Source organism: Arvicola amphibius, chromosome 5, assembly GCF_903992535.2.
Source record: "Arvicola amphibius chromosome 5, mArvAmp1.2, whole genome shotgun sequence".
NCBI classification, from domain to species: Eukaryota; Metazoa; Chordata; class Mammalia; order Rodentia; family Cricetidae; genus Arvicola; species Arvicola amphibius.
This window is the reverse complement of record NC_052051.1, coordinates 72,798,080-72,810,146: the sequence shown is the minus strand read 5'-3', so window position 1 is coordinate 72,810,146 and position 12,067 is coordinate 72,798,080. Positions and strand designations below refer to the sequence as shown.

Here is a 12,067-nt window from a genome sequence, read left to right as displayed (position 1 = left end):
TACTCAACTATGTTCATAGTGGCACTATTTCTAATAACCAGAACCTGGAAACAACCTAGATGCCCCTCAATTGAAGAATGCATAAAGAAAATGTGGTACATTTACACAATGGAGCATTACCCAGTGATTTTAAAAAAATGACACCATGAAATTTGCAGGCACTAGATTTGATGCAAGTAGAAAAAGTCATTCTGAGTGAAGTAACCCAGACCTAGAAAGACAAATACAGTATGTGCTCGCTTATACGTGAATATTAGATATAAAGCAAAGGATAACCAGACTACAATCCACAGTCCCTGAGAAACTAGGTAACAAGAAGGACCCTAAGAGGGACGCATGGATCTCCCTGGGAAAGGGACATAGATGAGATCTCCTGGGTAAATGGAGGGGGAGTATGAGAAGGGGGTAGGGGATGGGAACAAAAGAGATCAGGATTATTGAGTTGGGGGAAGGACAGAGAGGGAGAGCAATGAAAGGGATATCTTGATAGAGGGGGCCTTTATGGTGTTAGGGAGAAACCTGGTGCCAGGGAATCTCCCAGAAATCCACAAGAATGACCCCAGCTAAGCACTAGTGGAGAGGGTGCCTGAAGTGGCCTTCTCCTGTAACCAGATTGGTGACTGCACTAATTGTCATAGAACCTTCATCCAGTAACTGATGGAAGCAGGAAGCAGATGCAGGGACCCACAGCCAAGCACTCGGCTGAGCTCTGGGAATCTAGTTGAAGAGAGGGAGAAGGGATTACATGAGCAAGGGAGGGTAATCAAGACCATGACAGGGAAACCCACAGAGACAGCTGACCCATGCTCATGGAAGCTCACAGACTCTAGACCAACATCTAGGCAGCCTGCATAGGATCCACCTAGACTTTCTGCACGTGGTGTTGTGTAGTTTGGTCTGTTTGAGGGACCCCTAGGAGTGGGTCCAGGATCTGTCCCTGGTGCATGAGCTGGCTCCCATGAAGACACCTTGCTTCGGTGATGATGCTTGTATAGGGATCCTGAACACAAGAGACAACAGGGCTTCCTACTGTTACAGCAATTTTAATGGTAGATTGGGGAGAAGGTGCTAGGCGACTCCTGCAATTGAGAAAGCAAGTGAAAAATCTAGTTAAATTTCTCTGGGAGGCGAGCTACTGAAGTAGCGGGTATTCTTACTTTCTGCAGCCTCCTGCAACAAACAGTAGCTTTGGTGACCAAAATGGAAAGACTGCACATTCAGAAGCTCCCAGACCTGGTTATAAACATAGAATAGATATTTGTTGAATGAAGTCAGTGTGGACTGAATGTTTCCTGAGCCCAGCACCACAGAGACATAAGAAATAGATTTCATTTTAAACAATATCAGATTGATATGGTGGAGACTCTAGGGAGCAAATGGTGACTGCTAAATGGTGTCTTGGGTGTCATCTTCCTTCACCGAGTCTCAAAAGCACTCCACCTCTGCAGTAGCTCTGAAGACAGCGGAATGAAGAACACAGAAATGAAGACAACAGTTCCTTAAGGATTCTCCCTTTGCCGACTGACAGCCATTCTACCTCAATGTAAAGCCATCACAAGCTGCAGATATGAGCATCTCTCCCCGGAGAGTGTCTCTAGGGGCCTCAACTTCAGGGCTCATTTAATGCCCCTTTTCATATTTACATGTAAGTTTTTGTATTTCTCCCAAGCAGTGTTGCCTCAGAGAAAGTTCAAGTCTCTGAGGTGAACTAATTACATTTGCTAATTGCCAAATCAAGTTACTGTATCAACACAGTTTAGTTCAAGTCAGTTCCTAATATTGCCCCATTATGATAATGGTTAGAGAAAAAAATGTGCCTGCCTTTCTCTCATTGAAATTAACTCTTTTTCCTATCTAATTTTGCAATTAAATGTGTGTTATCTCTCTCTCTCCCTTCCTCTCTCTCTCTCTCTCTCTCTCTCTCTCTCTCTCACACACACACACACACACAGTATACCTTTGGATAGCAATATTATGTCAGACTTTATTCTGTTTGATTGAAACCCCAAGTACTCGGAAGAATTCCCGGAACAAAGGAATACAATATTGAGTGACAGAAGAGGATGTATTCAGTAGCAAAAGAAGAGAGAGCAAGGAAGGGACAGAGCAGGGAGAAAAGGAAGGAGGGAGAGAAAGAGAGCAAGAAGAAGCAGGAGGGAAGAGGAAGTGGGTAGACAAAGAAAAGGACAAAGACAGAAAACGGGAAATGGGAGATGTTTTCTTCTGTAACCAATAGCAGCATTGGAGTTGGATACTAAAGTCTTGCTCTTCTTTCTCTGATCCTGTGTGCCTTGATCCAGGGAGACACCATTACACCAGCTTTATTCCACAGCCTTCAGCAAGCAGAAACTCCAGGACGTCTCTACCAAGAAGCCAGTCCTTCCGTTTGGAGAGCTGCCGCCTGGGTATCAGCATCTGCATACCCAGCTCCAGTATGAGTGTATCTCACCCTTCTACCGCCGCCTGGGAAGCAGCAGGAGGACATGCCTGAGAACTGGCAAGTGGAGTGGGCGTGCCCCATCCTGTATCCCGAGTGAGTCAAGGCTCATCTTTGAGTGTGAGCCATTTGCGAAAAATTGTTGATATCGCTAAAGACTTTTATGGGAAGTTGAACCGAGCAAGGGATGGTCTTCCATTGCTTTCCCGAGTTTGGTGACCTTTGGAACTCCACAAGAAGAGAGCCTTCCTTTTGCCTTAAACTACAATTCAGGAGAAATTGACTCATTGAATCTTAGAGGAATATTTTCTTGTAGAGAAAATATTACCTAGATATTATCATATCTAGAAAAAGGAAAGAGTCACAATTAAATACCAATGGGGATAGGTATAGCTCTGAGTAGACCTCTGCCTTGGACATCTGGACTACTCGCTAAGACTCCATTTCCACACTGATTATCCAGGGATTTTCAGGAATTGCCATTAATGAAATGATGAGGTGATAGTAGATAATGTAAGATAAAATGCAGAACTTCCAGAGTAGACCTTGCACATTCTTACCCGCCACTGTCACCCTCTTTGTGAAAAGAATAGCATGGCTGAGTTGGTTGTGGTCATGCTCGACAGTGAAGGGATTTTTGTCTGTCACATCATCCCATTCGGTCTTCTCAGAAAGCCCCTAAAGTCATAGTTATTTCTCTGTATATTTTTTAGGCAACAAAACCAAGGATTGTAGTGTGAAGCGGCGGGGCTGCGTCCCGCCACCCGCTGCCGGCTAGCTTTACCCAAAATAATTACACGGAAACTGTATTCTTTTAAAACACTGCCTGGCCCATAGTTTCAGCCTCTTATTGGCTAATTCTCACATCTTCCTTTAACCCATATTTAGTAATCTGGGTAGCACCACGAGGTGTGGCTTACCAGGAGAGATCTTAACTTGCGTCCATCTCGGAGAGGAGCAGCATGGAGACTCCTATGGCGACTGCCTGAAGCGTCTCCCCCACTCTACTTCCTTGTTCCCACAATTCTGTTCTGTCTACTCCACCTACCTAATTTTCTCTTAAAGGGCCAAGGCAGTTTTCTTTATTAATAATGAAAGTAACACATAAACACTCCTCCATCATTTCCCCTTTTTCTGTTTAAACAAAAAAGAAAGGCTTTAACTTTAACATAGTAAAATTACATGTAACAAAACAGTTATCAAGCAAGTATTACAGTTACAATATTTAAATCTATTTTATCTTTTATCATAACTAAGGAAAGCTATAACTATCTATTTATTCTTCAACTCCATCAAAGACTCCAGAAGGATATAATGCTACCTAAGTAAACAAGAAATAAGTAACTTATAAAACTCTAGAAATGACAGAGACAACTCGCTGCCTGGACAGTCACCCAAAGTTCCTCTATACTGTTGGGGCATCCATCTTCAGCCTACAGGCCCGTAAGTATCCAGCAGACATTTTCATGAAGCAGGAAATTCCAAAGACAGTTCAGTCACTTTCTGCTGTGTCCTGCAGAACGTCTCGCAGACTCTTTAATGAATCAGGAACCCCAAAAGACCATCTCACCTTTAGGCAAGTTCAGCAGTCCTCTCTCTGCGGGTTCTTTGTGTCCAGTTTATGGAACAGTCCAGCCAAGAGCAGTTTCTTGCCCAAATGGCTAACAATCTCCATAAGTAGCCTCTTCGATGCCCATCTTCCTCTTGAAGTAGATTGGTGCTGCCAGGAGCAGACGTATCTCATTGTCATGAAAAACCCTAAGTTATTAAAACATTAAATGCCATATTCTGCAGTCTTTGAAAGATATGAAGAATGTCTATCTAACTGAAATATATCTCTACATATCTAGAAAATCTAATTAACATGACTATAAGCTTGACTATTATCAATGATTATCCATTAACAACCTATATTTCCTAATTATACATTACATTCTTTAAAATGAACTACAATCACAATAGCTTAATCAAGATCAGAAATACATATACATATAACAAATTGACCTTAAAATCCATACCATTGCAAATTATTCATCTCTATATCATATCTATATCATATCCCCCTTTAAATGTAAAAGAACATTTATAAGCAATATTTGGGAAAATGGGCGCAGTTTTTTCTCTCCAAACTGCTTCCTGCTGAATGGGGGCGCTGTTATTTAGGTCTTTCATGGTGTAACCTGTGTGCTAGGTTCCTCTCAGTTGGCAGTTGAGTGAAGTAATTTTTTGAGGGTGTTCACAGCAACCTTTCAGGAGGGCGTGGTCTATCATACCATATTGGGATAGAAGCAATCCACAGAGTCTCATCCTCTGTGAAAACAAAAGAAGAAACTCTTTTCCAAAGCATCATGTTCTTAGATCCAAATCCTGAAGTCATACCGTTAAGATGTCCATTCTGGTCTAGCCTGGCAGCCCATATAATGAAATGTCTCTCTGTATTTAGCTCCTTTACAGTCAAAAAAATCAAAGAAAACACAACAAAATACATAATCCAGACTCTCTGTGAATTTTCCATTTTTACGTGGCTTATTTTTACTCTATCACTTTACTTCTTTTAATCTATAACTATCTGTACTCTGTCTCTTTAAAGACTTTAACCTTTTTTTTTTAAGGCATTAACTTTATTCTCTATATTTTCTTTTTCTCTCTTTTAAGCCTACGTGAGCCATTTAAAGGCCTTCTATGTCTGAATCTTTTCTATTGTGAATCTGTAATTTTTTACTATCCAGGAGCATTTCTTAAAAGGTTAAGCACTTCTTAAAAACTTAAGTTGCGCCACTTATAGGTAATACGGTACTGCCTGTTTACAGCCAAGTCTAAACCTTAACTGCGCAGTTATTGTGGTAATTACGATAGATCCTGCCTGAGATCAGCACAGTTCAGCATGGCGGAGCAGAGCCAAAGCCGCTCCTGCCTCAGTCATTTGGTGCCCCTGAGCCGCACACAGTTCCAGGCACACAGCAGTCCACATTGGAGCCGCACTCAGCAGTTTAATTCTGAGACTGAGCGTGCAGCACAGAAACTCTTTTCATCCAAGTTACAGCCGAATCTGACGCGCAGAGCACCGTGCAGTCTGAAAACACCTCTCTCTCTATGGCGGCAGGAATCCGCAAATGCTGTCCCGCTCGCCTAAGCCTGATTCCGCCATCTGCCCAGGTGCAGGCAGGGAGCAGTGAGCCATTGGCATGGTCTCAGAGTAATTTCTTTCCGATCCCAAGCGGGCAAGGTTTTTAAGTGGATTTAGTCACCACGTTGGAGCGCCAAACTGTAGTGTGAAGCGGCGGGGCTGCGTCCCGCCACCCGCCGCCGGCTAGCTTTACCCAAAATAATTACACGGAAACTGTATTCTTTTAAAACACTGCCTGGCCCATAGTTTCAGCCTCTTATTGGCTAATTCTCACATCTTCCTTTAACCCATATTTAGTAATCTGGGTAGCACCACGAGGTGTGGCTTACCAGGAGAGATCTTAACCTGCGTCCATCTCGGAGAGGAGCAGCATGGAGACTCCTATGGCGACTGCCTGAAGCGTCTCCCCCACTCTACTTCCTTGTTCCCACAATTCTGTTCTGTCTACTCCACCTACCTAATTTTCTCTTAAAGGGCCAAGGCAGTTTTCTTTATTAATAATGAAAGTAACACATAAACACTCCTCCATCAAAGGATCTAGGGGTCCAACAATTTGTCCATTTGCCTATTGTTTCATTGAACCATAAAGTGTCCACTTTTAACTCTAGACTTTATGGTCAACTATATGCCAGATAGTGATTAATACCAAAGGGAAGGGGGCTAGAGCAATAGCATGACAGGCAAGAATTGCTGTGCAAGCATTACGGAGATGAGTTTGTCTGAGCACAGTGGCACGCACCTATGATCCCAGTTCTGAGCGGCAGAGACAGAAAGATCCCTGGGGTTTGCTGGCTAGCTAGCTGGGCCAAATTGCTGAGGTCCAGGTTCAGGAAGAGACCCTGCCTCAAAGAATAATGTGGAGAGAAATCAAGAAGGTTTAATACCTGACAGTGACTATTAATCTTCACACATATATGCACATGTGTGTCTGTGTGCTAACACATGCATATATACACATAAACACATATGTACAAGCATGTAAGTACATCAAAGTAAGTGAAAAGGAAGAGATAACCAGGTCGGTTCACTCAGTGCTTCTCATCTCCATTAGGTCCTTTCTTTCAGATTTGTGCTGTCGTGGTTGAGTGACTCGTTTGCTGTCAGACGGGAATGGTCTGGATTGATACGATTAAACTAATGCTTTCTCCACAGTCTGTGGAAAAATTGAGAGTGTTGCTTCTCCAAAGACCGAAGGGAGCCGCTGGCCGTGGCAGGCAGCCATCTACCGGAGGACCAGCGGCCTGCACGATGGTGGGCTGCACAAAGGCGCATGGTTCTTGGTCTGCAGCGGCGCCCTGGTGAATGAGCGCACGGTGGTTGTGGCTGCCCACTGTGTGACTGACCTGGGGAAGGTCACCACCATCAAGACAGCAGACCTCAAGGTTGTCTTGGGAAAATTCTACAGGGACGATGAGCGGGATGAAAAGACCATCCAGAACTTACGGGTGAGTGAGGGCTTTCTGGGAAACGGGAGCTTTGACTTAGCCAGCTATGAGCACAGGGGAGCAGGGCCCACGTCAGCCCTGTCACTTCGGCATGTCAGTATCCGATCCAAAGCCTAGCATGCAGCAGGGGCTCCGAGTTTCAGACTGACAGACTCCGGACAGGAAAGTTAGCAAACCGAGCAGCTGTCCTCCATACCTTTGCTTGTTTTGAAAACAAGGTAGAGCCAGGTATCACCTATTACTGTAGTCCTGTAAAATATACATGGACTTTATCTAGTAGCACATAATGTAAATTATAGTACCTTAAACATTGATGAAACTATTTGTTTCATGGATATCTCTGTTGGAAAATTTGTTCCGGGGATGGTGTGACTTGTTACTGTGCCCTGACTACTCAGATCAAGGTAAATTAATGGGTGTTACTTGAATAAAAAAAAAGAGAACTACTTGCCTCTCATATTTGGGTTTGGGAATTATCACAAGCAGGCTTTGAGTCCAGGATACTCCTAACTGCCATATTTCTCAATTGTCCTGTACCTTCCATCCTTCCACTCATCCATCTGTCCATCTATCCTAGCCTATACTTCTTTTCACCTGCCTACCCCTCTTCTACCCATCCTTCTGTCTCTGCCTCAGTTCATCCACCAATTTATCTATCATCTATCTACTATTGAGCCCCTACAACACGTTATCCATGGAAAATATAGAGAGGAGAATAAAATGGCTATTTTCTCTAGTTTGATGGAAGGGGCAGACCAGTATGTCGTGAACAGTATTTTGTAAGATAAGCCCCCAAGTAATAGGATCAAGTAATAGAAATATACATTTAAAAATTGAAAGATTGAATATGGGTTCTTAGAAGCTCCTGCAAAAAGATTGACTAGGAATGCATAAAATATTTAGTAACTATCCTGTGGAAAATCTTATAGTGTAATCTGAGAACATTCTTGTGGAAGAGTCTTAGGGACTGCTGTTAAGAAACAGAGCTCTATCTTACTGGTTCGAAGGCACATGAAATGCTAACAGTAGGCTAGAGATTGCAAAGCATTAACATGTAGGATTCATACAAGGATAGTGCTAACATGTAGGATCTATACATAGATAATGCTAACATGTAGGGCTTATACATGGGTAGTGCTGACATATGTTCTTTTAATCAGCTCATTAAACATTAAATGACTGAGGTGTTTCAAAGAAAGACTTGGAGTCCATTCTCTGGTAAAAATCAGAACGCTTATCACATCTTTGTACAGCAGTGATCACCTGTAACAAAATATCATCTGCCCACATTAGATGGGGCATGAACACCCACTCCTATGGCCTTGCTTGTAGGCTCCACTTGTTTAATAACATATTCCAGGTTCCAGTAGGCATTTGAGTTGACAACTCTGAAAATACAATTGTTATTTTTTATGATTCATTGAGCAATGTGCCTTCATTCTTGTAGCTGCCACTCAGACAGTTTCAATAATTTGGCCCCTAACTGTCCCTTTTCTTATCCACACTGGAGCAGGCTGTTTACCCCTGCTCTCTCTTCCTTGTTTTCGTAGATTTCTACTATCATTCTACATCCCAACTACGACCCTATCCTGCTGGACGCTGACGTCGCCATTCTGAAGCTCCTAGACAAGGCCCGCATCAGCACCCGTGTCCAGCCTATCTGCTTGGCTACCACTCGGGACCTCAGCGCCTCCTTTCAGGAGTCTCACATCACTGTGGCTGGGTGGAACATCCTGGCCGATGTGAGGAGCCCTGGTTTTAAGAATGACACATTGCATTCTGGAATGGTCAGGGTGGTCGATTCGCTGCTCTGTGAAGAACAACATGAAGACCAGGGCATTCCAGTTAGTGTCACTGACAACATGTTCTGTGCCAGCCAAGACCCCAGCACTCCTTCCAACATCTGCACTGCGGAGACAGGGGGCATTGCTGCTCTGTCCTTCCCAGGCCGAGCCTCCCCTGAGCCACGCTGGCATCTGGTGGGGCTGGTCAGCTGGAGCTATGACAAGACGTGTAGCAATGGCCTATCCACAGCCTTCACCAAGGTGCTGCCGTTCAAAGACTGGATTGAGAGGAACATGAAATGAACCAGCTGCAAGGCCACTGAGAAGCTTTTCCTGTATAGATAGTATATGGCTCAGTGAGGACCTGAACTATGATTTTGCCCATGACCTTGGCTGCAGAAAGGCCTCTGATTTCATGGATATACCTCAGTAGAGGGTGAGTAGTGTTTTGCTTTCTGGCAGAAAACTGCCTTCCTGACTACTTGGAAACCATCTAAAAGATGTCCAGGCTTGCAAGAACTGAATTTCATCAAAGAAAACCACGTGAATAGAAAAAAATCTCCCAGACCTTGTCCACCTCACAGTGATGTGAATGGCATAGTCAGTTCTGGATGAAAGGGTTGACCTGGGGTGGGGTGGGGAGACTCTGGGCTGTACCAGGCTTCAGACAGTGTTCCAAAGGACAGCCTGCATGACAGCCCTTGGCAAAGGAGTTTGGATGTGACATATGCTCCTGTGCACATTGTCACAAGATTTTCTGATCCCGTCCCTTCCTAATCTTCTGTACACATTTCAATAAAACGAGGGTTGACTTCTGACCTACAAAGCGAAAGTGCTGCTCTCATTTTTGAGTTACATGGATTTGGGCCAATAGTTTGATGAGGATTTTTTAACATAGAGCCAAGGGATATAACTTCCCAATGTGTATGTTAGAGCCTAAGCAGTCATTGCATTGGAGTTTAGAGGACGGGGCATGGGACAGGCAGGCCCGACAAGACAGAGAAGACAGCATGGGTGATGCTGCTGGTTGATCTTGTCTACACACTCTCTTTTATGAGGGCTGCCTAGGTTAGTAAAGTATGGCTGAATGTCGGTGAGGCTGCTTCGAGGGAGGATTAGTCAAGAAGAGAAGACTTACCCTGAATGTGGGAAGCTTCCCACATTCCATCTTGTTAGCTGGGGGCTCAGGTGTAACAAAGGGGAAAAAGGAGAAAGCCAGCCAGTGCAGACATTTTCTCTCTGCTGACTGCCGTGATCCATACACTTCCCATTATGATGAAGTGACCCCTCTGAGACCATGAGCAAAATAATCTTTCTTTTCTTCAACTATTCCTCTCGGGTCACAGCAGCAAGGAAGTTTAATGTAGAGTACCAATTCCAAGTCTCTTCCTGATTCTATATTTTAGGTTCAGTATAAAACTGCCTTGAGCCACCACAAATCTTTTTTAAAATATTACAGTTATACATTTAGTGTGTGTGTGTGTGTGTGTGTGTGTGTGTGTGTGTGTGTGTGTGTGAACTGAGTGCTTGCCATCATGCAAGAGTGGAGGCCAGAGGACAGCTTTCAGGGTTAGTTCTCTCCTCCCACCATGTGTGCCAAGGAGTCAAAGCCAAATCATCAGGCACGGTGGCAAATATGGTTACGTAGTGAGCTATGGAACCAGTCTGCCCCTACACAGGTCTATGTTTCCAAAGCAATTGAAAAAGAATCACATGTTTGCTTACACCAAATTTGATCTGCCAAGAACCCAAGGCTTGGTGGTTTCTTACAATGTGTGTGAGTGTCCTTGGAAGCAAATTTAGTCTGATAAATTCTATGATCTTTCTAGTACCTTCTCTCTTGGGGTTTGACAAATGCTTCTAATATCTCCCCTCTTTTCTCATCACAAGTTTTCCTGCCCACAAGATAGTGCCTTATGAACACTGAGACAATAAGGGGAAACTCCTGAATCCATGCTGTTTGTTGGGTGTGTGTGATGGGTCTTTCCAATTCCTTGGTGTTTTCCTAATCTTTAGTGTAACGTCTGTCTGGTTTCCATGTGGCCCTGCCTGTTGACCAGGCTTCTCCTCAGCTCTTGTGGGGACTGGCATCTGGTGTTGATTATTATTTGACTCTGGTCTGGATCAGTCAACCCAGCTTCTCTAGACTGCACAGCTGCATACCCTCTTCTTACTTTGGAAACTTGTGGGGACTCTTAAGTCTTTTCTGTCCTTTACAAGAAAGGAGAACCCATGCCTGTTATAGACCATCCTGGAAGACCTTAGCTTCCTATCCATTCAAACAGGAACTTTCTTCTCCCACTACCTGAGAACTTTAACCTTGGTGTCTTTAATCCTGAGACAGGAGGTGAAGGTGTGCTTGTAATCCAGCTTGCTTCTTCACCTTTGGTCCTTTACACATTTCTTTGAGTCAGAGAGTGACATCTACTTTCTCTTTTATCAGACATTCCTGGGGCTTTCCGTGAGTCATTTCCTCCCATCACACAGCCCTTCTTCTTATCCTCCTGGCTTAATCAAGGGGCAATGGATTAATTACTGCAGGCTACCTAACGTGGTGATTTAAAAGCAGACCCATTTATTCTCATGGAGGATTGATACTTCAGATAGTTATGAGGTGATTCAAAAACTGTGTTTTAAGAAAGGTAGGACCACAAAAACTTTGGTGTGAGTTAGGTCAGAGAGATCTGGACTCAGGTCTTGTCTTTCCATTTTCTTATTATTGGTGCTGAGCAAGTCATTTAACTTTTCTGTATCAACTCGACATGTGTTAAGTGGTCATAAGAAGATCATGTGGTGGCTTTGTGATCTGTGACAACTGCAATGTATAAAGCAATGAAATCACGCACGGTTTGATGGAGGTGGGTCTTCTATCAATCTGTTGATTTCATTGGTTAATTAATAAAGAAAACTGCTTGGCCTAATAGTTTAGAACATAGGTGGGTGGAGTAGACAGAACAGGAAGAAGGAAGTGGATGGCTCAGTCAGATGCCACACCTCTCCTAAGTTAGTCAGAGTGCCATGCCTCTCCTGAGAGAGAGAGATGCGATGAAGCCAGCCACCAGGTCAGATGTGCTGAGTCTTTCCCGGTAAGACACCATTCGTGGTGTTACACAGATTATTAGATATGGGTTAGTCAAGATGTGAGTAAGAGGCAGAAAATAATGGGCCAGGCAGTATTTAAAAGAATACAGTTTCCGTGTAATTATTTTGGGTAAAGCTAGCTAGGCAGCCAGGAGCCGGGCGGCGAGAAGCCGGCCAGCAGCTACCTCACTAC

At 43.8% G+C, this 12,067-nt stretch overlaps 1 protein-coding gene across 2 annotated transcripts in view; it reads left to right on the top strand.

Moving 5' to 3' along the window:
* Pamr1 (peptidase domain containing associated with muscle regeneration 1) overlaps positions 1-9,625 on the top strand; it is a 94,784-nt gene extending 85,159 nt beyond the window's left edge. The window contains exons 9-11 of one of the 2 annotated variants that reach the window (XM_038330481.1): positions 2,301-2,497; positions 6,717-7,009; positions 8,560-9,625. In XM_038330481.1, the coding sequence (XP_038186409.1) occupies positions 2,301-2,497; positions 6,717-7,009; positions 8,560-9,096 (1,027 nt within the window). In that variant the 3' untranslated portion in view covers positions 9,097-9,625. Of the gene's footprint in view, positions 1-2,300; positions 2,534-6,716; positions 7,010-8,559 lie in introns of both variants that reach the window. The other variant, XM_038330480.1, reaches the window with a different exon arrangement.
* The last annotated feature ends 2,442 nt before the right edge of the window (positions 9,626-12,067 follow it).